We start from the raw sequence: 26,985 nt of genomic DNA on the forward strand, positions 1-26,985 counted from the left end.
GGATGAGGTGGACACTGTCTGAGATATTACAGATTAATTTCTGACCATCTGTTGAGATTATTTTGTGTGCTTCAGGCTTATATGGAGTATCTATATACAGATATGTGTTGGAAACTGGGACGAGGGGTGGCCCTGTTAGCTGAGGTGCCATAAGTTGCCTTGCAGAGTTGCATCCCTTTGGCATGCCAGAATCCTGTGATGTTGGGTTTGAATCCCAGATTTGCCTTGTTTGTATGAGTCTACGTAGTTTGTCAGTGTCATTACTGTACAAAGTGGTAAATATCCCAGACCTGCATCTCTTCAGACCTTCCTCCACTCCAAGCTAAAGTGCCTTGATTTAACGGAACTACTGTTTAAAGTCAAGAGTTGAGTCAAGCTCTGATGTGGGTTAGAATTGGTCTTCAGCAACCCATGCCTGTCGTAGGCAACAAGTAACAGGATTGTGTGGTCAGGCTGGCTGTCATCATATCTCAATTGCGTAGATTGATGCCCATGGTGTCAATCACTGGATTGGCTGGTCCAGACTTGATTGATTACTGACTGCAGTCATATGGCTGAAATGTTGCTGAGTGGGGCGTTAAACAACAAACTGGTTGTAAACTTGTTTTTAGCAAGACTGAGAGGACTGAAGTTTTGACTTTTGTCGTATGTGATTAAGTCAAGATGAATAAACATTTCTTCTGAGGCAGAGACAGACACAGACACAACACATACAACACTCACACACAGACACTCAGAACACACACAGACACTCAGAACACACACAGACACTCAGAACACACACAGACACTCAGAACACACACAGACACTCAGAACACACACAGACACTCAGAACACACACAGACACTCAGAACACACACAGACACTCAGAACACACACAGACACTCAGAACACACACAGACACACACAGCACACACACATAGACATACACAACACACAGACAAGCACAGCACACACACATAGACATATACACAACACACAGACAGACACACAAAACATGCAGACACACAACACACACGATACACACATCTCACAGACACAGGCACGGACACTCACAACACACACACACATACATGACACAAATACACACACACAGACACACATACAGTCAAACACACACACATAGACACACACAGACAGATACACGCACAACACGCACAGACACACAACATGCAGAACACAACAGACACACAACACACGTACAGGTGCACACAGACACACAATACACACAGACACACACAAAACATGCAGACACACAACACACATAGAGGGACACACAGACATATACAACACACAGAGACACACACAACACACACACACACACACACACATGAGTAAATTGATGATGTAGATGAATGTTTATATTTTGCATATTGTGTCACATATTTTTAGATTTATGTCAACAGGGTGGTTTGTTTGATCTCAAATCAACCACGACACATTTTACAATTATCTACTTTGCCTTTCCTTCAGTTTAACCCCAAAATTATAAAACAAGATAAAAACGGTCTGTCAAGACTCACAAATACTACACTGTGATGCAGGGTGGCGTGTGTTTGGGGGCTGTTATAAGAATCAAGAAATACATTTCAACTGTATCAATATAATCAAAAGATTCAAAAGAACAGCTTTGCCTGTAAAATCATTTAAGTGAAGGATCTACTACAGTTCTTGGGGATTAGAAAACTATAGTTTTGACACTAAAACCTTACATAATCCGATTTCTTTTTGAAAACATCTTCCCGACATCTTGGAGCTATCAATTTTCATCATTTACTGTTTAGAATCAGAATCTAAGCCTGGATTTCTGATGACCAGATTTGCATTTCATTAACATATGATTCACTCTACGGCTCCAGGGTCTCTGCAGGAAACAGTTTCCTGAACATAATTAAGTTTGATATTTTAGAAACTTAAAGTTTTAATCAAGTTATGGCCTTTTTAGCCCTAGGATCCTGTTTTGATGTGGTCGGCTGTATTGTGTGGTAGCTATAGTAGGATAAACACATTGTCAATTCCCTATTCTGCGTGTGCCCAAAGTTGGTTTGACAAATTGGGCATGAACTTGTGGTGTAAATGTCAGAAGATGTTTTGCAACTAAATAGTCAAACTCTAAACCACAGCAGGTTTCTGTGACAGAGTCAGTCACGGATGAAGTTCGATGATGCGTTATGTATGTGTGACTCAGATAGTCACATCGCTGACAGGGAAATAATAAGCAATCATTAGTATCAGGTAATTTGCTTTTGTGATCCTGACACCATGTAATAGGGCTCTTTTTTGTGGCTGCATTGAGAGGGCTTTTCAAAGAGATATTTACTCTTTTTATGGCGAAATTGACATGAAATCGACAGTCGTTTGTTTCGCCAATCAATTATTCAGGCTCACTTAAAGGGGGAGGAGTTTCTTAGACCCGGCAGCTGGGCTCTTGACAAATACTGAGACCTTAATTGACAAACGAAATTAGGGAAATTGACGTTGGCTGGCCGAAATGCATTCCGGTGTAGTCAGTGTCCACTGAGGGATCAGGAGGAGAGGCAAGTCATCTGTTGGCGTAATGACTGACAGGTCACCAGCGCGACTGTTGCTTCGAGAATATCTCATAATGTGATTGTCCCCTGAAACGTAAAAATTGAAATGGACAAGGGATTACATGAAATGGATTGTTGTTGGTGAAGGATTACTGTCATATTTGGTCATCACTACAAGACATGACATCCATCTTCAGGTGCTATGACAAGGAATAATTAGCAGAGAAAAGATTATATCCAGATTTCACGTCAATATCATCGTCAATTTCATCACGGTATGAAATTGACGTCTCTCATCAGGATCATATGAAGGATAAGGTGTCTGTTTCTTTCACTTGGAACCTGAACAGACCATAGGTTTGGGTGTTCATTTTATAGTTCAGGCCTAATGGCACCTGGACGTGAAATTGACGACCGGAATATCTGCCTGGTGAGTTGTTGATTGCTGTCATGGAGTATGAACATGTTCCTGTTATTCTTGAAGGATATGGAGTTGATACAGTGTTCAATAACACCTGATCAACAAACCTTCATTACTGTTACCTGCTGTAGAGATTCTTGAAGGATATATTATTTATACAGCATTCAATAACACCTGACCAACATGCTGTCATCAATTTCACCTGATGTGGATATCATGTGTCAATAGTCAATAGATGAAGTTTTGTGGACATGTCGTTACCATGTTAATTTCATTTGAAGAGAATGGACAGAATTTCAGAGGATATTCTTGCTCCTTATTCTAAAGGAGGTAGATATGCAGTTTATAATTTGTAATTCTTCCTCTGTACATTTAATTTGTATTGACATTATCTTCCATTGCCCATGAATTTTCTGTAATTATGAAATTTGAATTCCATAGCCTTGGAATCTAATATTCAAAACATGAATTTATATTTGAACACTACACTGTTTCTATCAATCTTTAATACATGACATGAAATTTTAAAACAGAGACTGCTAAATCTTTTATATCACCATTGTGAAAATTTAAATTGACAATTATCTTCTTCAAATAACAGACTTCCAGTCTGTCAATAATTCCATCTTAAAGTAGTGCCAACAAAAGCCGTGCTTTACTTTCTTTTCTGTTGTTGGAGCTTGAACACAATTTTATATTTCATTTTTAAAAAGCGTCTCAAGTATTCAAATTGTGTAAATATCAATAAAAAAGAACTGTTTCCTCTCAAGTTCATCAGGATGAAAATACATAAAAGATTTCAGTGTTTTTTAAAAGTAACAGTACACAAGTGTGGTGTAAGATTGTCAATATAACTCCGGTAACAGTTACGATGCAAGATCGTTAATGGGGACGAGATGTGTTCAGAAATGAAACTTGAGTGGCATTTTAGAAATAAACATTAATTTCCCCTGAAAGGTATTCAGGGGGCAAAAGACTGTTATTAGACACATAAAGAAATGAGATACAGAGGTATTGCTCTCTGAAGGACAGTGTGACACAAATCAGTGAAATATATCGTCTGTGGTCATTGACAGACAGGAAAGCAGATCCATACTGGCGGTGTAATGTACGCATGACTGCCAGGCTCTTTATAACATTCACAAAACATTTGTTAGAGGTTCCTATGTGGGATATAAAACTGCTGATTCAAAATGCATTTAAAAGATTTTCTGCCCAGAGCTTTGTATAGGCTTCCTGGTGTTGATTTCAAGTGTTGAAATGTACGAGTCCATGACAAGTTTTACTGTTAATGTGATCCAGTCGGTGAATAGCAATATGGTTAGTCACAGTGGGTTTTTTGCAGTTTGTTTTGTTGAAAATGTGAATTCGGACCAAGGATTGTTTCTGACCCACAAGGTGACCATTTGGGACTGATACTTCTCTGTCAATCAAACTGTGATTGATTGGTGCTCCATTGTTCTTTGACCAGGATTCATGTGGATCAGCAATTTACAAGCGACTGAATCTGCAATTGACCAATGAGAGGTGGCAATTGCTGTCAATCAACATTTAAAACTGGTGCACACATGTGCTTAGATATTTGACAGATGTTATAATTACAGTTATACTGTGATTGAACTGAGGACCTGTATCTCATTCAAGATTTGTTAAGCAATTTTTTTTGGGGTGTAAAATCTCATTGTTGGAAGATTTTAATATTGAAAGAAATCAAAATAAAAAGGTGCTTCAAAGAAGGGTGAAATTGATGACTCAGTGAGACTTAATGCACTTCGGATTGAAAAGGTAATGTGAACAGTTAAAAACGACTTTTTCAAAGACATGAAGGTGTGAGACAACATTGGGTTTGCAAGTCGCTGGAGCAATTACTAAAGCATTATGGAGTCAAGATTGTTTTAGTCCGTGGAAGAGATTTTTAAATCCTGGACCTGTTACAGAATTTCGAAGGATTAAAAACTGTTGATCATAGTATGATTGAGATCGGGGTCTAAATTAGAACATTGAGAACCATGGACAGTTCATTTTCCCTGGCTGACTCATAGCCGGGCTGTGAAAAGGACAACTTTGTCGAGGGTCTTTGCTGTACTCATGAAGAAAATTAAATTACGTGATGATCAAAATGTGGATTATATTATCAAGAGAAAAAGGAGTGTGATGTCCGAATGTTATGTGGAATGTGCTTTTCGTTGACAGCGGATGAAGTTTCCAATCTCGGATTTAATGTTTTTATTTTTTTATAGAAAATATAGCGATAAAAATGCTGAAATACAATTAAATATTTTTTTAAAATCTCAAGCATTGTTGATTAAAAAAACAAAATACAAGGTTAAATATGAATTATTAAGGGATTGAAAAATATATTTTTCAGCAATATTCATAAAGATATCAGTGTGCAACAGTGTTCAAGGGAGGCAACTCATGTTGACCCTTTCCATGTAGTTTGTGTATATTGAGTGCTCTCTCCTTTCCTATCATATTGAACACAGTGTGTGGTCTGCATAGGAAAACTAATATATGACAAAACATGAAGTGTAAAAAAGCTACTTCAGGATCTATAATTTCTCAAAAGTGGATTATTTGAAAGTATTTCATGAAGGACAAGTTTCATTGTAAGGAAAGAAGAACTTGGATCTATACCACCTCAGTTTAACTGTGACACAGAAAACTTCAAAATGCATAAGTCCTTTGGATACAATGCCCATGCATCAGATCGAAGGCCAGTTCTGTCAAAAAAGGTGAGTGTTGAGTTATGTTTGAATTTTCATTTTGGTGGTTTGAATTAATGACGGATTGTGTCGCCTAGGTGGATTTTGTCACTAAATGACACAACGTCATACAACGTACTGGCAGTTACCGCTTTTGTCAATTCATAGTTATTACCGCCATTTGAAGAGAGTCCTGGGGTTTATGTCCCCAGCTAGGATTCAAATGTAAGAATAATATTATCATTTGAACAGAAGCAGAGACTTCGGTTAAATTATGGCTTTCAAATTCAAATAGTTAGGAATAATAGTATAGCTTTGAAAAGACATTTGCACATGACAAATGAATAGAAGGATATATATCACTGCACAGGATATGAATTTGAATCATGTTGTTATGAATGCATGTCATACACACGCAGTGTAAGGGCTGTAAATAAGAACACTTCAGGCCTAACCCCATACAGATACTAAAAGTGCCTACATGTATACCATCGTGTACAGAGTAGTCAGAGCAGAGGCTATGTATAGCTTGGTGGTATTACAATGTGTAATGCCTGTTAAAGATTAAAGAGACTAATTCTGAAAATGATATAGGAATACTGGAAATATAGTATTGTGTCAGTACTGGAGATATAGTATTGCATCAGTACTGGAGATATGATATAGTGTCAGTACTAGAGATCTAGTATTATATCAGTACTGGAGATATAGTATTGTGTTAGTACTTGTGATATAGTATTGCATCAGTACTGGAGATATAGTATTGTGTTAGTACTGGTGATATAGTATTGTGTTAGTACTGGTGATATAGTATTATATCAGTATTGGAGTATAGGATTGTGTCGGAACTGCAGATATAGTATTGTGTCAGTATTGGTGATATGTAGTTGTGTCAGTACTGGAGATAGAGTATTGAGTCAGTACTGGAGATATATAGTATTGTGTCAGTACTGGAGATATAGTATTACATCAATACTGGAGATACAGCTTTGTGTCACTACTGGAGATATAGTACTGTGTCAGTACTGGAGATATGATATGTCAGTACTGAAGAGTCAATACTGGTCTTGGAGAATCAATACTGGTCTTGGAGAGTCAATACTGGTCTTGGAGAATAAGTACTGATGTAGGAGAAACAGTACTGGTCTGAGGGAATCATTGCATGCTTGACTCATAAACAAAAGGCGTTATAAGACAAACACAGCAAACTAAGATCTTGGAAGCCTCCTGACTCTCCTGGCAGTAATGGCAATGCAGCTTAGCATCTGAGTTTCTTGTCTCTGGAGCAATCAATTATAATTATAATTTTTAAGTGCCAAATGCTTTTAGTTGCTTGCAATGAGAAATAATTCACAGAAAATAAATTTGACATCTAAAGCCACAAGTATTAATTTGGAAAAAGAGGATTCAATGATTGATGTGTTGATAAAAAAAAGAAGCTAGACCAGTAAATAAATGCATTGCAGTTTCTTTTAATTGGGAAAAATGCTCATCAGTAATCGCTGATTTCAAATATGGAGTGATTCATGGGGAATGGATTGCAATCAAACACACAGAAATGATGTGCATCAGATATGCAATAGACAAGCTAATTGACAGCAGGAATCAATGGCCGTGTCAAATTTAGTACCCTGGAAGGGACTTAAAAAAGGAAGTTGTTCTTTTGGGCAAAACCTACAGGGAAATGATGGCAACCGACTTGTATTTTACTGTGTAAATGAAATTAAATCAGGGATGAATTTCCCCACTGGAGAAATTCCGGGATTTACCAAATTTGCAACATTTTCTGGTGGATTTCATGTCTGCAATTTTCCAAGTGATACAAGCCGTGTTGAGTGTCCCCAGTGATGGAAGCCTACACTTGTCTTGCATAATGAACAGTGTGCTGCTATGGAATTGAAATAAATCACTTTGATTTTGAACCAAGAAATTGTAATTTGGACTGTGTAACCTAATCTTTTTTATGAACAAAAACGAACAATTATTTTGTTCCATATCTCTGATTTTCATGAAATAATTGATGGCATTTCTTCATAATACACATGAGACAAAAGGCTAAAAGATGGTTGATTAATTCTGGTATGATCAATAAAATTCATGTTTCCATGACGTTCAATATGTTGTGGTCTGAGGGTATACATGTAATCTTTATAAAATATCAGGAAAATATGTTCATGTTATTTTTTGGAAGTGACAATTCCTAAAAAACATCCCTCCTTGTTTTGTTAATCTCAAAACTGAATTTAATTACATATCAAATTTCAAACTTTATTATGATGTTAATAAGTGATTATGTCATACCCATCAAGATTGTTAATTACATTTCGAAACATAATTGTTATTATTAGATTTGGAAGAGCATGTTCCTCTTAACATTGTTACCAGTGAAGATTTTCCTGTTTTTGAATCAGCCAGGTTCTGAAGCAACCCAATGACAGCATGACTAAAAACTAATATAAACATTAGTTCTCAAGTTAATAGCTTTACTTAATTTCATCTCGGGATTCAGCCACAGAGATGATATTAATACCCAGAGCTGCATGGACAGGTGTCGTGGACATGGAGAATCAGGACGTCTACCAATTCACACCATGTTTTCGCTGTTTACGTATTGAATAATTCACGGAGATTCAGTTAGATGGAAATTGGAGCTATTTGCTCGCAGGCGTCATATTTCTCGCTGGAGTTTGTATGTGATGAGCTGAGGTGATGACTCGATCCTTGGGATCTTTGTTTCGGTCCAGTTGTCTCCTCTTGAGAGTATGGTCGACTGCCCTGACTGATGAGAGGGATGGGACCACCTGTCAGTGGAGGCTGGTTGTGTAAGAGCTAATGAGTTCCCTCTGGACATTATTATAGTGATGATAGTTTTCACAGGTAGATTTGGGGGACAGATGAAGATGACATATTTTGATTTTTGCGTTCTTTTGAATATTTCTTTAAGGCCAGACCCCCAATAATATTGTTTATACAGATGATGATAAGTTTTTATGAATACACTATGCCATTTGGAAATTGGTTAAATTTAAGAAGTGTTATATTTGGGATAACACTTTTTTTAGTAATGTACAGATTCTCGTACTTTTTGGAGTTGAATGCCAGAGTGAGGCAGCTAATCACACAAAGTTAGCGATCTAACCCACTCAGTCACCGAGGCTTCCACATTCATTTGCATTTGTTGAGATATGTTTTTAGTTATTTCCTGTATCATGGCATGGTTGATGAGAAAATCTGTGATTCACATTGAAAAGGATAGTATGGCTTAATAATGATTTGACTTTAACTGTGTGAATTCATTGGAGTAGGAATTTTCATAGAGCGAGGACCAAACTGTCCAGTTTGGGCCCTCACTCGATGAAGAGGATGAAAACATGGAGCTGAAGAATCAAGTGTCTAAATCATCAGCAGCAATGTTCCTGTATTTATCCATGCTGAGGAATTCCAAGGAGTTTCCCAGAAATGTGGAACTAGTCCATCAGTGTGTACGTCATTTCAAGAATACTGTCTCGTGAAAAATGTTTCATAAACAATCACTTTCACATTGATGTTGACTGGTACAAGCAGACACACACACATACGTGCATGCATGTTGCTATATAACTGTAATAATCTTGAACAGTCATTCTACCCCATTTTACCTCACCCCAAGGTGAACTATAGGCAGTGTCACTAAGGACAGAAAGAGACCGCCTCCGTGGTCTAGTGGTAGTGTGTCCGCCGGCAGAGCGGAAGGTCCAGGGTTTGATCCCCAGCCACGTCATACCAAAAGATGTTAAAAGATGGTACTTGTTGTTATCCTGTCTGGCGCTCGGTATTAAGGGGCTAAAACAAGGACTGGTCGGCTCGGAGTCAGTATACTGTGTCTGAGTAGGGTATTCATGTTAAACTGCGGCATGGTATCTCAGTGAGCTAGTACTATAAATCGGCCTCAGTCTGGACTAGTACAAACAGCCACACACACACACACGTGCATGCACATCGCTATATAAGTGCAATAATCTTGGACGTGACGTTAAACCCAATTTCTAATCACCTCACTAAGGATAGAAATCAACAAGGATGTTTTTTCACATTTTCATATTCAGTCTGGCAAAAGAATGAGTGGATATACAATATTAAATAGTGTTTTAGTGTCATGGTAATTTAGTATTTGTATAAGATGAGACACAACCAAAAATAGAGATTGCCTTGATGACCCTAGGTGTCTCAGGATCCTACCCATATGCCACACAGTGTCACAACATCAATGGAAGACGCTGGAGAATAAAGGGGCATAACTCCTCCAGTACTAGACACTGATCAATGTGCATCCTCGGATTAGGAATACCCACAAGCCATTTGGCTTAGATAATGCACCAACATGAATTCTAAAAGTATGTTTTGTGACCTAGATAAAGTCATAATTAGGTGATGGAACCAACTTGATATTATGTTCAGTGTACTGAATGGAACAGTAACTTATAAATTGTTGCTTGTGTGCAACATAATACCCATATTGGTGTTTTATAATTGATAGCTCAAGGGATTGATTTCATCTGAATCTAATGAATGTCCTGAATCGAAGTTGAAGTGTCATGATTCAATGAGATATATTGTTATATATGTTTACGTATACATGCAACTTTGTTGTGAAATGTTTTTGTCACTTTATGTAAACTTGAGACCATCTCTGTGGTCTAGTGGATAGAGCGTCTGCCCGGATAGAGGGAAGGTGGTTTGATACTTTGGCCACGTCATACCAACAGATGTTAAAAGATGGTACTTGTTGTTACCCTGCCTGGCGCTCGGCTTTAAGGGGCCAAAACAAGGACTGTCGGCCCGGAGTCTGTATTCTGCGTCTGATTGGGGTATTCATGTTAAACTGTGGCATGGTTGGTTGGTTTGTTGTTTAACGCCGCACTCAGCAATATTCCAGCTATATGACGGCGGTCTGTAAATAATCGAGTCTGAACCAGACATTCCAGTGATTGATATCATGAGCATCGATCCACACAATTGGGATCAATGACATGCATCAACAAAGTCAGCAAGCCTGACCAACTGATCCCGTTAGTCGCCTTTTCCTTTTACGGCAAGCATGGGTTGCTGAAGACCTATTCTACCCCGGATCTTCACGAGTACGGCATGGTATCTCAGTGGGATTGCACTATAAAACTGGCATTAGTTCAGACTAGTACAAGCAGCTACACACCACTGACCATTAGGTAACCAGTATATAGGACTTTCAGGGATTCAACCAAGGTTTAACTGCAAGTTTTCCTGTCCTCCATTTGGCAGGATGGGGGAATATACAGGCTAATTATGTTTAAAGTGAATTTTCATGAACACCAGGTATCATTAGTAATTAATAGTGATTCATAAACACATGCTCATGATATTGTTGGAATTGTACAGTCGTACATCTATCGACAGTTAGATTTCTTGTGGAAATGGAAAGGGTTTTGTTGTTTTTATTTATAATAATGATATATTAAAACTACTTTTATTTAATTTTCTTGATTGCACTCGAACTGTAAATATGTAGTTGAAGACCTCATGTCCAGATTCCAAGTACAATTTGGACAGGGGACAAGTTGTAGTTCATGTGGAGACATGTATGCCAGGATGCCATTTATTCCTTCATTTTACACAATATGTTTATGAATGTGGTAAAAACATAAATAAAAATTATTCAGTGATGATAAGGTACATAGCTTTTATGAATCATATTTCATAACATATTTTCAGTTAGATTTTCAGCTGATTGCACACATGTCAAGCAGGTATATAAATATTTTGAAACTCAAACCTTTAACATAATACACATCTATAAATACATGTAGATGTAGGGTGTGAATTAATAACATGGCTGTGCTCCGATACCAAGCTCCTGGTGGCTGCATGGATGGAATGAACTCTGCTACGGCTTCGCTTGGAATTGGTATGGGATTAAACATGGCAGGGTTTAATGTTTGACTTGTTTCAAGTTACTGTTTGATAAAGCCTACACATAGTGCAGAGACTTTTCTGATGGAGTTAAATGGTTGATAGCGAGAAGCCAGTTTTGAAGCAGTTTTGGGATGCCTGTGAAGAGAAGGTCTGGAAACTGTTTGATGGGACTGGTGACCAGTTAGAGAAGTGTTCAGTGTTCTGACACATCAGCACAGGATTCAATGTTAATGTTTGGTTCAGTTCGGTCTAAGAGTCAGTCAAGGGATTAGTCCAAGCTTCAGATTAAGTATAAGTCAAATGTCCAATGTTTTAGTCTTTGGTTCAGTTCAGTCCAAGGTTCAGTCAAAGTTCAGTCCATGATTCAGTCCAAGCTTCAGTGAAGGTTCAGTCCATGATTCAGTCCAAGGTTCAGTGAAGGTTCAGTCGATCATTCAGTCCAAGTTTCAGTGAAGGTTCAGTCCAAGGTTCAGTCCATGATTCAGTCCAAGGTTCAGTCCATGATTCAGTCCAAGGTTCAGTCCATGATTCAGTGAAGGTTCAGTCCAAGGTTCAGTCCATGATTCAGTCCTAGAATCAGTGAAGGTTCAGTCCATGATTCAGTCCATGATTCAGTCCAAGGTTCAGTGAAGGTTCAGTCCATGATTCAGTCCAAGGTTCAGTCCATGATTCAGTCCAAGGTTCAGTCCATGATTCAGTCCAAGGTTCAGCCCAGTACAAGGTTCAGTCCAAGTTTCAGACATTGTTTAAGTAGTCAAGAAAGTGATTGACAGTGTATATTGCACTTCCTCTGACATTGCACTGTCACCAAATGTCTGTTGTAATTGAAACTTTGCTTCTTCAGTCACTGGGTGCTGTCCATCCATCCTTGCATCCATCATGCTTTTGCTATTTAGGATATCTTTTTCATGTTTATGTATTCCCTGACATTATTTTAGACGAGTTGAAAATTTAAAAGGGTATTTAAGAAGGTATTATGTGATGAAAGAATCAGTCCTTATTTTGAGTACTGGCCATTTTTATTTCAAATATAATAGAATCCTGTGATTCCCATTATATGAGATCTCCTGTACATGTGGTTCCCTGTATATAGCGACCGCCTCTGTGGTCTAGTGGTAGAGTGTCCGCCCGGAGAGCGGAAGGTCCGGGGTTCGATCCCAGGCCGCGTCATACCAAAAGACGTTACAAGATAATACTCGTTACCCTGTCTGGCGCTTGGCATTAAGGGGCTAAATCAAGGACTGGTCGGTTCGGTGTCAGTATACTGTGTCCGAGTGGGGTATTCATATTCTCAGTGGGCTAGCACTATAAATCGGCATCAGTCCGGACTAGTTCAAGCAGCCACACACACACACACACACACACACACACACACACACACACACACATGCACGTTATATAAGTGCAATAATCTTGGACGCAACGTTAAACCCAATTTCACCTCACCTCACCTCACCCTGTATATAGCACTTGCATAGTCCTGGAAAGTTTCTGAAACCTTGGAAATTGTCAGAAACATTGAGTTACTGATAGTTTCAAGTACATCAATACTGACCCCACAGATCCTGCAGTAGCCCAGACACAGTGACTTGTCTGCCGTTGAGATAACTCGGCCACTATATGCACTCCTACCAAAGATGGGGGGTGGGGATTTGTTGTGAGGGGGTACACACCTCAACATATGTACAGCACTATTTGTGTCTACAAGATAATTGGCGGTGCCTTTGATTTCACCTCCAACCATAATAGAATTCCCTGTTTGTGTAATATCCTTATGTAATGTCTAAAGTAGTGCAAATACAAGACTTTTCCTTACATTCATGTAAACATTCTTACAAAATACCAATCCTTTTGGTCCATAACTTAAATGAGACAAGTTCGCATCACTACACCCATATTAACCTCCACTATAAGACTCACTGATATATTATACAATTCCAACCAGTAGTCATAAACATCTCAAGAATACAATGGTTATTTTACCATTATCTTGTTTCTTAAAGGGGGACCTAGAGAGTAAAAACGTGTGCTGAAATCACACTGTCTCTTCCTTTAAGATAGCACTTCCTCTGTTAAATTGGAGGTGGAGTCGGTCCATGTTTGCCTTGATAATATGTTGACAGGTGGGGTGGAAATGAATAGTATTTCATCAAGATTTTTTCTTTATTCTTGTCTTTTGGAGTAAGGGGATTAGAAAAGGAAATCTGTTCCATCGGTCTGTATGTTGAAGACTGTAATGCTATTTGCTCAAGATGATAAGTTGCCTGTGGACAAACACATGTATGATAGCAGCAACGCTTATTAGATTTGCCATGTGCTTATGACTAAAGAAGCCATATGGATTTCAGGGTCAAAGTTGATGCCCCTCAGACTCTCCTGGCAATTATTAATAACGTTTTAAACATGGAGGGATGGTTTTAATTCTGCACTATTCTCTTTAATAACCTTGTAGGTGGTCTGCATACATTAGATAATTGTTCCTAAATGACTTTCGCTGACAGCCGTATCTCATCACATGATAATGACAGTGTGAGAGAAGAGACGTAATCGTTCTCTTGGTAATTTATGATGAATGTACCTGTCTGGTCTGCACATGACAGAATCATATAGATTGTATTATGGTCTGAATCCTGATTTTGTTGTGAAGAAATGTAGAGATGGTCAGAGTTCAGGTTTGAAGTCTTCATAAGTTTGATGTGATGACAATTATGATGATAATGTGATGATTATGACAACAATGATGATGATGATGATGATGATGACAATGTTGATGTGATGATGATGATGATGATGATGATGATGACAATGTTGATGTGATGATGATGATGATGATGACAATGTTGATGTGATGATGATGATGATGATGATGATGTTATGATGACAATGATGATGTTGTTGTTGATGATGATGATGACAAAAATGATGATGTGATGACAATGTTGATCTTTTGATGATGATGACAATGATCATGTAATAACGATACTGATGTGATGATAATGATGATGATGATGACAATGACGATGATGTGATAATAATCATGTGATGACGACAACGACGATGATGGCGATGACGTTGATGATGATTATATTAGTTTAATTAATGTAAATAAGGGTTGGCTACTTTTATTATGATCATCACATAGATGAATGGTGGTGGTGGGGATTGCGATGATGATGATAATTGTTTGTTTTAAGATTAAATATATTGATTAAAATGGTAATGGTGCTGATGATTATATGTGAAGGTAGCAGTGAGGATACAACTGAGACATGACAACATGACAACATGAGAAAATAATGTCGTGATGATTACGATGAAGTGTTCGTCATCATCATGATCACATGTACATACTTCAAAAGCAAAGTGTGCGAATAGAAGCAGAAAGGCAAGAGAACAGTCGTTTTGTCTGAGATCATTAACATGTTGCATCCGTGTTTCTAATACTTGGATATTGTGATTCATGGCTGAATCATGAATTCTGCAAATTACATTATTGTCTAATGGTTGGCCCCAGTCGCTCCTGTTTTGTGTCACAATAATTTCCCAGGCTCCAATATTATCTGAGCATTTAAGTCAGAACTGCAAACTATAAAAGCCACTTTCCCTGATCTGTCTCCCCTCCCAGACTCTCCTGTCTCAGGGGATATTGTGGAGACTGTTATTTCACAGCGTTTCATACTAGCTCATAATTGTTTTGAATTCATTCTTTTTTCGATAATGTCATTACCATCAGTTTATTCCTTTTCGCTTCATTCCATTTATGATCATATCTGCCCGTGAATTCAATATTCCGTAAATATATGCAAGGATCTCCCCATCCATCTGTGTCTGATCCAATATATCAATTTACTCATTCTGCCTTCCATCAGGTTTAAGTCCTGTCCATCCTTCCATCTACTTTTTGCCTAATCTCTCTGTTTATTTGTGAATCTGTCTATCCATCCATCAATCCATTTATTCCTTAGTCCATCCATCTATTCCTTGTCACATCCACCCATCTATTCCTTGTCACATCCATCTATTCCTTGTCACATCCATCTATTCCTTGTCACATCCACCCATCTATTCCTTGTCACATCCATCTATCTATTCCTTGTCACATCCATCCATCTATTCCTTGTCACATCCATCCATTCATCACATCACCTGTTCCTTGTCACTTCCATCTATTCCTTGTCACATCCATCTATTCCTTGTCACATCCATCTATTCCTTGTCATATCATCTATTCCTTGTCACATCCACCCATCTATTCCTTGTCACATCCATCTATTCCTTCCTACATCCATCCATTCATCACATCACCTGTTCCTTGTCACATCCATCTATTCCTTGTCACATCCACCCATCTATTCCTTGTCACATTCATCTATCTATTCCTTCCTACATCCATCCATTCATCACATCACCTGTTCCTTGTCACATCCATCTATTCCTTGTCACATCCATCTATTCCTTGTCACATCCACCCATCTATTCCTTGTCACATCATCTATTCCTTGTCACATCATCTATTCCTTGTCACATCCATCTATTCCTTGTCACATCCATCTATTCCTTGTCACATCCATCTATTCCTTGTCATATCCATCTATTCCTTGTCACATCCACCCATCTATTCCTTGTCACATCCATCCATCTATTCCTTGTCACATCCATCTATTCCTTCCTACATCCATCCATTCATCACATCACCTGTTCCTTGTCACATTCACCCATCTATTCCTTGTCACATCCATCTATTCCTTGTCACATCCACCCATCTGTTCCTTGTCACATCCACCCATCTATTCCTTGTCACATCCATCTATTCCTTCCTACATCCATCCATTCATCACATCACCTGTTCCTTGTCACATCCACCCATCTATTCCTTGTCACATCCATCTATTCCTTGTCACATCCACCCATCTGTTCCTTGTCACATCCACCCATCTATTCCTTGTCACATCCATCTATTCCTTGTCACATCCATCTATTCCTTGTCACATCCATCTATTCCTTGTCACATCCATCTATTCCTTGTCACATCCACCCATCTATTCCTTGTCACATCCATCCATCTATTCCTTGTCACATCCACCCATCTATTCCTTGTCACATCCACCCATCTATTCCTTGTCACATCCATCTATCTATTCCTTCCTATATCCATCCATTCATCACATCACCTGTTCCTTGTCACACCCATCTATTCCTTGTCACATCCACCTATCTATTCCTTGTCACATCCATCTATTCCTTGTCACATCCATCTATCCCTTGTCACATCCATCTATTCCTTGTCACATCCATATGTTTATTCGTCAGTCCATCTCTCCCTCCATTTATTGGTTGATCCATCCCACTTTGGCATATCCATCACTTTGTGCTGAATAGTGTACACAAGGATATTCTATTACAAAAGACTTTTATATATGATCAAGAGAAAACATATGCCTTATTGAAAATAATACCATAAAGTCAGGGTGATTATTTGGGGACTGACATGTTTTTTCAAGCATGTGTATGTATTTATTTATCTATTAAGATAGCCTTTACTTCAATATTAGCAGGCCCTGTTATCAGTGGAGCAATTATTATGATCAATTCTTAACGTGAGAAATGAATATTTTGTAAATTTGTCTTAAGAAGCTCTAATGAAGGGGTGTTTGTCATACTTAAATAGATAGCACCCATACCTTGTTCAGATCAGTGGCATGTGAGGGATGTATTTCCTATGATATACCATATGTCTTGACAGATCATTTCAAGGTGTTATCTCACAATTGGCATCAGTTTCCAGAAATATATCTGAAGACAGGTAATTTCTGTCACTGATTTCATCACTGAAATCTACACCAAACTTTGACCTTTGACCTTGTTTCTATTTCATGTGCCTTTAAAAAAGTCAAATTGAAGGAAGCATGAATCATTGAATATATTTGGCGAACAAAATGCAGAATATGCTGAGATGTGTTTTGGGGGGATTTGAAAAACGTATTGACTGACGTTCCATGTTTTGAATATATGAATATATTACATCAACGCCAGGGAATAACCAGTCTCAATTATCCACCCAAACAGCTTTCATTGGACACAAAAGGCAAATAAGCTGTGATTATGATATGAATGGATCCCTGAAAAATCACTGATGACACAATTTGTTCACGAAAAAACAAATTCAATTATTTGCATATACAAAGTACTACGGCCCAGGTGGCCCAGTCCAAGAGATCATGACTCACTGTGCAGAGTTGCCTCCCTTAAGCATGCCAGAATCCTGTGATCATGGGTTTAAACCAAGATGTACCCGGATTATGATGCTTGGTTTGTCAGCTCCATACATATGGTATTTACCAAAGAGGTGGGGCTTGCATCACCTCTGGCTTCTGGCTTTCCTTCCTCATCAAGCTGACATGCCGTGATGTAACTGAAAACTGTGGAGGGTATCATAGTCACTCACAAAAACTTCAAAATCAATTTGAATCTGATACATGTACTTGTCATTGATGTATAGGAAGTAACATGCACAGAAAAGTGGCACATTTTCATTTAATTTACTTGAACTAATGATGCCACAAAAATCAATAGTCAAATAATAGTTACAAAATATTTCCATAATGGTAAGAAATCTCTGAGTCCATTGTCTGATGCCAGGTGTTTCCGAAAGGTGAGCGTATCCTTACCCACCAGTGGCACCCATCACAAACACATGCAAAGGAAAGTCAAGTGTTCACCTGACCCAACACAGGAACAGATGGAACAAGTCAAACTAGGGAATTGAATTGGACATAATATTGGTCCCCACATAGGTGTCCCAGGCACAATAGGGCTACAATGCTCCAAATGACCTGTTAGCATGGATTGCTGCTCATGATGTCAACCACTGATTTGCCTGGCCTTGACTTATCTACAGGATGAAATAAAGTTGGAATATTGCTGACTGCAATGTAAAACAACATTCACTCACCCTTAATGAATAGGAGTGTAACATAGACAAGGTGCCTAATTATTATCAACCACCACAATGTTGAAAGGGGATATGGGAATGGGTACTGTCTATCCGTCCGTCTGTCCATCACGTTTTGTTTCTAATGCAGAACTCAAAAACCATAAGAGATACCTTAGCCAAATTTGGCACAAACTTGGCACCACTTGGTCTGGTGGTAGACTGGTGCCTTTTGATAGTTTGGAATTTTTCAAAAATATTTTTTTAGTTTCCATGGCAACAACTTTGACTTTGAAAATGGCGGTAGTGCTCCTTCCCGAAGCAGATCTTAAAAAACATACAATATTTCTTCACCAAACTTGGCACATGGATAGGTCTAGTTGTAAACTGGTGCCTTTTGATTGTTTGGGATTTACAAAAATAATTTTTCAGGTTTCCATAGCAACCAGACATATCATTTTGGTGGGAGATATAAGTATTTCATGCTTGTTTACTTTTGAACTGTATGGCATCACAATCAGTGTTCCACGTCCAGGTTGTTTTAATGTAAGTAAAAACCTAAACATAAAAATTAAACATAGATTCACTCAAAATATACTTGAAATTTGCTTACACATTTAAGCCCACTTCCACAGATGCAACCATTTACTGTAATTATATCAGGCCTTGAAATATTTCCATGTCTGACAGGTCAATGTGACATCGCAAGAAAATTGTTCAAGACAGTGGAAAGTCTCACTTCCTCATTTGTGCAAAACATGGCACTGTTTCCGTAGCAACTTGAAATGCTGATGTTATCGTTCTAATGTAAGCGCAGTGTGCATGTTTTTAGTTCTAAAATGGAAGGTTATTGTCCTCACACTTAAAAAGAAAATGTTTTCTTCCAAAAGTAAACATAAAGCATACAGTATTTCATCGAGGAAAAATAGCTTTCACTGTGAAAATATTTATTTCTCATCAGCAACTCCATCAGCTAAGAATCTGTTATTGAAGAAAGAGACAACTATTTATTTTTGTTTACTGACGAGAATACCAGAATATTATCTCAAATTAGTTCTCTGCATGAATCTGAATTGAAAAACGTACTTAATGAAAAGGATTCTGTGTGTTATGAAAAATATCCAGCAGCTTGAATAAATTTGATAAATGTTTCTTGAGTGCAGGTTTTTATGTCGCCTCTCATGGCAAATGATGAAGTTTCAGTTTCATGTGGAACCACTCATGAAAACTTGCAGTGAACGGTCTTTGTATGATAGACCATAAATCTATAACAGACTCTTAGGGGATACCCATGCTTGTCAGAAGAACTGATAAAGAGGATTGGATGGTTCCAGGCATTGATCTGGCTGGTTTTGAGTCAGCATGCCTCAACATGGGATTGTTGCTCATGCTGTCAACCACTCATTTGCCTGATCCAGACTCAACTATTTCATAATTTATATAGTGCCTAGCTCCAGCTAGCCTGATTACAGCATGGACTTGTTTTTATTCTCAGCCTCCTCAGGAGTAACAACCTAAGCTGCCTAGAAGGTTAACAGTCACATTACCATCTGATCCTACCGGGTACCCATTCACTGCTGGGTGACTGGGCATGTTTAAAAAAAGTCACTTGCCTTAGCAGACATCACATATGCTTCAGTGTGGGGCAGGACTGACTCCCTTGGAACAAGTCATCTACTCTCTCCAACCAGGGGCGGTCGGGTAGCCTAGTGGTTAAAGCGTTGGCTCGTCACGCCGTAGACCCGGGTTCGATTCCCGACATGGGTACAATGTGTGAAGCCCATTCCTGGTGTCCCCCACCGTGATATTGCTGAAATATTGCTAAAAGCGGCGTAAAACCATACTCACTCACTCACTCTCCAACCAATGTTATTTAACGTCATTTGATTTGTTTGTTTTTCTGTTTGTTGTTTAACACCGCACTCAACAATATTCCAGCTTTATGATGGCTGTCTGTAATCAGATCTGGACCAGACAATCCAGTGATTGACATCATGTGCATTGATCTACACTATTGAGATACGATGACATGCATCAACCAAGTCATTGATCCTGACCACCCGATCCCGTTAGACACCTCTTATAAGCATAGTCTCCTTTTACAGCAAGCATGGGCTGCGATAGCAAGAGCTTTTGATATGTGACCTGTGCACAGCTAGCAAACAGGACCACAATCCAGCAAGACACGGCTGTAATATTACTGATGCCAGTGTATATCATCATTTAATGATAATGATTTATGGACTTTGAATATGGAAATTGTTTTGTCGCTTTTATTTTCTAACTTACTTTTTTTTTTAAACGGTATATATTTCTGGGCATAGCCCTCAGCTATTTATAGAAGTTTTTTGTTTCATAGTTTGTAGCTCTAATGGATCAGGGTCACAAAAAATGTCTTAATGAATTCTGATTTTAAACATGGCCGCCATGGCAGACATATTGAATTTATTATATCTTATGACAGAGCAATACAAGCCTCAATCTAAGTTACTGGGCACACGTCTTTTTCTGATGGTATGCATTGATTTAGTCCAATCATAACTGATGTAGCTGCTGACAGCACCAATCAAAAAGCTTGTAATATATGGCAATTGGAATACAGTGAGAAGAACAGTTACACATAACTTAGAAGCTTTGTGGCAATCAAGGAATGATGTATGGCAAAAGGAGTTTGCATATTGCTCACTTAAAGTGTTAACAATATGGCCAGTGAAGAGTGGTGATGGAAATATGCCTGTGTATGTTTTTGATGTGCATATTTTCAAACCCGAAAACAATATGTCAACTGCAACATGTCTTTTTTCATCATTATGAAAAAAACCAAGACAACGCTCTGCTCTAGCTGGAATGAACATTGAACATATGGTTCCTTTTTTTAACATATTTTGGGTTTTAGACTTGTAACTACCTCTGACTTTCACATACCCATGACTGTCTTGAAACTGCCATTTCAACCTTCTCTGGAACCACTGCGGTTTGGGAAGCTGAAACTGATCCAAGGAATGGTGCCATTAAAAACCTAACCATGGCCACCATGTTAGCTATGCTTGAAATACCATGTTGCCAATTTCTTGTCCAATTTTGAGTTATTTCGAAATTTGGAACAATAAATTTGTTTATTTTGTGATATTATCAAACCTTTCCGAAATATTGATGTCATGTGAGTGAAATGGCTTCCATGATCTTTGCCCTTGTTTCAAAGATTGCCTTGATGTGTTCTTCATGTTGATATGATGCAGTTCTGTAATGGCAGATATTTGCTTAACTTTGATCTGGAATAGTTTTAGATAAAGCCTCCAAAGTTCATGGTTGTCCACTGGCCCGAGACAACTAAATTGTGCTGAGGACAAGAAAAATCCAATGACAAGGATATATCGAGCATTGGAGTGTTTTAAATCTGAACCAGTTCTCAATGCTTTAATTGTGCTGCAAATGGGAACTGAATAAAACTTGCTGAAACTAGTTTACAAAACAACAAATTTCTAATGCTGTAGATTTGTCTAATTATAACCAATCTCATTAAAATCAGATCATAGTTCTCGCTACCACTAAACAAAGATCTGAGGACATAACATTAGGGGTTACATCAGAACGACCTTTCATCCGACCAATCAGAGCGTCGCTTACCAGATCATGAAAGTGACAATCGGAATGTGATTTCTAATCATGCAACCTCGAAAACTTTAACATGGGGTATTCCAAACGATAGTTACGGGCTTAAAGACTGATTCTATACAATCTAGACCATCTATTGGCCATTCCAGAATGTTCTTTTGTGCAGGTTTCATATTTTTAACCAAGAATTTGTCAAAATATGTTTCGAAGGTTGCCAATTTGAAATTAGTGCCATAAAGCATGAGAAAGCTGCCTTTTGATTGGCTAATGGCGACTTCTTGTCAGTCATTCCATTTGGCGGTTAAAGTTCAAGGTCGGTCTGACGTGACCCATAATGGGGTGTTCTCAGATCTTTGTTTAGCAGTAGCGAGAACTAAGATCTGATTTTAATAAGACAAGTGTTATGGTGCAGAATTTAGTGCTTAAAGCTTGTTTCTTCACAACAGGGACCTAGGTTCAAATCCCCACATGGGTCAAATATATGAAGCTCATTCCTGGTTCCACTGCCGTGATATGGCTCTGGTATTGGTGGAATTGGTGTCAAACTTCTTCCACTCACTCATTCACTGAAGATTACGTTACATGACGTATTGTCTCCCATGGTTGGTCTCTCGTCCTTCATTGCTGTGGAACTGGACCACTCTGTTGCACCGTGGAACCTGGAGCGTTCTTGTACATTATATTCAATGAATCACTTCAAGTATTTCCCATTCCACTTTGTAATGAGCCAAATTTAGTTCATAACCCAATAACACTCAATTCCTGTAATGAAATTAGAGAAAAACATTTTAAGCTTTGCCCAGCAGCAAGTTTTGATTAAGTCAAAGAAGATATTTCTGTGGTGTCGCTTAGCTACCTCCCCTTTTAGAAATTTCTTATATTCATTAATAAAATGGATTTCTTTTACAAAAGCTATTCTAATAAAAACTCTATTGTGTGCAGTTGCAAAACCAACTGTGGTTTCAAATGTTGCATAGCTGCTGTTGAATATGTATTTTTATTGACTATGATGTAAAATATCTCCAAATATGTAATATGTCTCCAAGCTCAGAAATACTTCAGCTATATGATGGCCTATAAATTATTGAGTTTGGACCAGAGAAACCAGTAATTGATATAATGAACAATGTCTATGCTATCATCAACCAAAACAACCACACAGATCATCTGATCCATTTAGTCACATGTTTGAGCATAGGTTGCCAGGGTAGTGGTGGTGGTGGGTGGATGGGGGATGGGAGATGGTGGGGTGTGGGGGTGGGGTGGGGTGTGTGGGGGCTGGGACGGGTAACTCGGGTACTCGGGTACTCGGGTCGGGTGGGTACTGAGGAGGACCCGGGTACCCATGGGACTACCCGGACACGTGGTTAGTCACATGATATATTGTTTAATGACAAAAAACATCTAAAGCTCTATGGTTACACTTCAAGTCACTGATGTTCCCATTTCGTTCTGACAATGCACCCATTCCTTCTGACTTTTATATGTTTGAATAAAGATAAAACTTCATGCAGTAAACTTTTACACGTGTATCTAAATACATTTTGCAGGGCTATGGTTAAACTTGTCCAAATCGGACAGTTTGTACCTATCTCTAAATATCTACAGCGGGTACCCAGGTAGGGTCGGGTAATAGGGTGGTGGGTACCCGGGTAGTAAATTTGGACTCGTCCCAGCCCTAGACCCTATGCTAACCTGAAATCCCATGGGGCCTTTCCCTCACCTCTACACCAACAATATTCCCCATCTGTTTTCCTAGTCAAGCATCACAGTTCAGCCTAAATCAACTACCACGGTACACTTTGCTGCATAGGATCATAAATATATTCAGGGAAGGTTTCAGTGCAGTTTATTGGTTTAGGCATTCCTTCATATTGTTTGCCAAGTCCTGAAAATATGATTTCAGTTTATCCGACAGGAGACAGCTGTGTCACTATCACCTGCATCTCTGTAGCTCTGGATGCAGCCGAAATGTTAGGGAACCAAACTAAACATTTTGCAGTGCATGTGTTGTGTTTACTCTAAAGATCATGGAGTGTGTATACATTGCAGAATAAGTGCATCTACCCAACACAAAGTGCATATGCAAGGAGTGCAAGTGCAATCGAACAGATATCTTCAATATTAAATCGTACTGTGACATATTAAGGTGTTTATTTCAATTATATTTGACAGATATCAGTTATTATGGCATTTTGGAAGGTGTCTATAGAATAATCAATGTCATTGTGGGTTGAACTAGGTGCAGTTGTCATTCAAACCCGTGTTTATGTTTGAAATCTGTAATAAATGTCATTTATTTATGACAGCCTAATGAAATAAAAATGGGGAAAAAATAACTTTTTTTCAAATGTTCACATGGTGTATTTTATTTCAACATGACGAATCCATAAAACAAAGAAACAGAGAGTATCATGTCAGTTCAGGGTTATTAACTTGTTTCATAATTCAATAAATATACAGAAAACTATAGAAATTAAGGAAATTCAATTTTAGTGTTTCATATATAACATTATTTGCAAAATAACATGAATTGATCTTGTTTTATAACAAAAAAATGTACATTTTTCAGAAAAATGTGATTATGTGAAATAAAAATTAATTCAGATTTTAAAATAAACACAACATATGGGTATTCCTTTCAAAGAGAAAAACACAAGCTTCAAAACGAGTTGCCATCTTGTGTAATTTCTCTTCAAAACAAGTTGCCATCTTGTGTAATTTCTCTTCAACATGTAATATGTAATATTTTCAAAGAAGCTTGTCGAGTATTCTCAAGAGACTTTGAGACATATGTATTACATCTCTACCCCACAAGATGCAACTGATGTGCAACTGCACACTGCTTCAGAGATAGGATGCATATGCACGTCATCTCAGTTTCAAAGGAAGACAGGTGATACAAGAGCGAAAGTGTTAAGTTTGGGTTTTATCTTCTCTTGTTCAGCTTTACCCCATATTCAGAGGTAGTTGTGTGGCATATGGCATCTCAATATTGTAACAAACCTCGTGGCATGATAACATAGCTGGGGATTTAAAAGATATTTAAGTTTTTCATAATGCCAGTAAATCCTATCTTATGGGACCGAAGATCAACTTGCAGTGTTTGGATGTGAAATCAGTACATCAGACATATAAAAACTACTCACAAGAAGTTAAGAAACATGGCATGGTAGATTAACTATAGTAATATGAAGAATTGTGTGGTCCTTAACTTCTTTTGAGTTGTATATATACTCAATGGCAAAAGTAACTGATCATGTACTAATTTATCATATTGTGATTTTGTTTTAAATTTTAACTCCTTACTTTTTCATTTTCATTTTAAGTAACTTTGTTTAACAAATGTTACATTAACATTACTTACATTTTGTAGGGCATTGTGCCTAGTGGTATGAAGTATCACAATCTGCCGTGCAGAGTTGCACCCCTTAGGTGCCAGGATCTGCTTGTGCATCTCACATCCTCGATGTGTGCATTTGAGATTCAAACCCAGATTGGGCAGATCCTAGCACAACTGTGTCTGCACAGCTACTTGTGGTGACTTAAGCCATAGTGCCCCAGTGTGTCTGACAGCACCAAGACAAAAAATATTTCGAGCGTGTTGCCTTCTTTCTTTTCTTGATAAAATACACCATATATGTAGTCCCATGAAACATTAATGTGAACTGTAAATCTCACATCATGTGCACAGATGCCTTGAAAAGACTGTTTATGTTGTGATATATATTTAAATGCCTCAGAGTTTTGAAAAATTTGATGAAAATCTAGAAATTTGTTTGTCTTACTCATGTTACTTAGTTTTGATTTGCAAATTCAATTTATATCTACATGTTTCTTTCCTATTTGTTTCAGGTAAGTGCATCTATAATGATAATCTGAACAGAATGAGACATGCTGATACGAAAGTATGTACCAACACAAGGTAAGGCCGTACATTTTTTTGTTTTGTTTACAGAACGAAAATTAAAAATTAAATCAGAATGGCAAAGATTTTTTTCTACCGTCAACAGTAATTACTGCTTTGACAATAAAAATAATCCAAGGGACTTTACATGACAAAAACAGAACACCTCATTTAATTTTTGTTATAACCTTACCAATCCAAATGAAACTTTCAAGTCATTGATAAAGTCCTGTACAATGCATTATATTTTGTTTATATTTTCGACCTATCGACAAAGAAATTTCAGTATTCGTAAATAAAACAAAAAAATTGTATGGCCTAAAGTCTGTCGGTTGCCTGCTATAGTATTTTACCATCTTCATCAGACAGAGGCAGCAGAGTTGGAACATGTTTCCTCTTCCTGACTAAGGTGCCATTCCATCGTGTCATGCTGACCATTCTGGGCATTATGATAGCGATACACTTGTGAAATATACCTCACTGAGTCTCCAGGCAAAACAATGAAAATGACAATACAATGTGAGATAGACATCAGTGATGCTGTTCTTTGTGTGCTGAGTACCTTAAAAAGAGATTATGTATCACACAGGTATTAAAGAACTGAAGCTACAACAGGATGTAAAGATACACAGTGTGAAATAGACAACACAAGTGGTATAGCTGATCAGAGTTTATTTAAGAATATAATTACCTCATCCTGGTGAAAGATAGAAAATTTAATCTATGTATCACCTAAACATGCATCTACAAAACAGCATGTGGAACTCTAGGTGAAATAGACGACACAAATATGCAGCTCAGCTTGCTGAAATGTTAGTGTTGACATGACATATGTGAAATATACAACACCATAAATGTAGATTGCTTGAAGAATTGATGAAACGTCACCTCAAACGAAAAAGAAAATACAAAAACATGGGATGCCTTACTGAAATATACATGTTGAC

General features: G+C 38.0%; 1 protein-coding gene across 11 annotated transcripts in view; it reads left to right on the plus strand.

The window, feature by feature from the left end:
* Window positions 1-26,985, plus strand: part of LOC139473941 (neuron navigator 2-like) — a 733,750-nt gene that overhangs the window by 292,986 nt on the left and 413,779 nt on the right. Inside the window, exon 1 of one of the 11 annotated variants that reach the window (XM_071256772.1) lies at window positions 5,611-5,687. The exons of the other annotated variants lie outside the window; for them this stretch is intronic. Coding sequence (XP_071112873.1) covers window positions 5,625-5,687 — 63 coding nt within the window. The 5' untranslated portion in view covers window positions 5,611-5,624. Of the gene's footprint in view, window positions 1-5,610; window positions 5,688-26,985 lie in introns of those variants that run through there. 11 annotated transcript variants of the gene reach the window in all.

Source organism: Haliotis cracherodii, unplaced genomic scaffold (assembly GCF_022045235.1).
Source record: "Haliotis cracherodii isolate W230 unplaced genomic scaffold, xgHalCrac1.p SCAF_3, whole genome shotgun sequence".
NCBI classification, from domain to species: Eukaryota; Metazoa; Mollusca; class Gastropoda; order Lepetellida; family Haliotidae; genus Haliotis; species Haliotis cracherodii.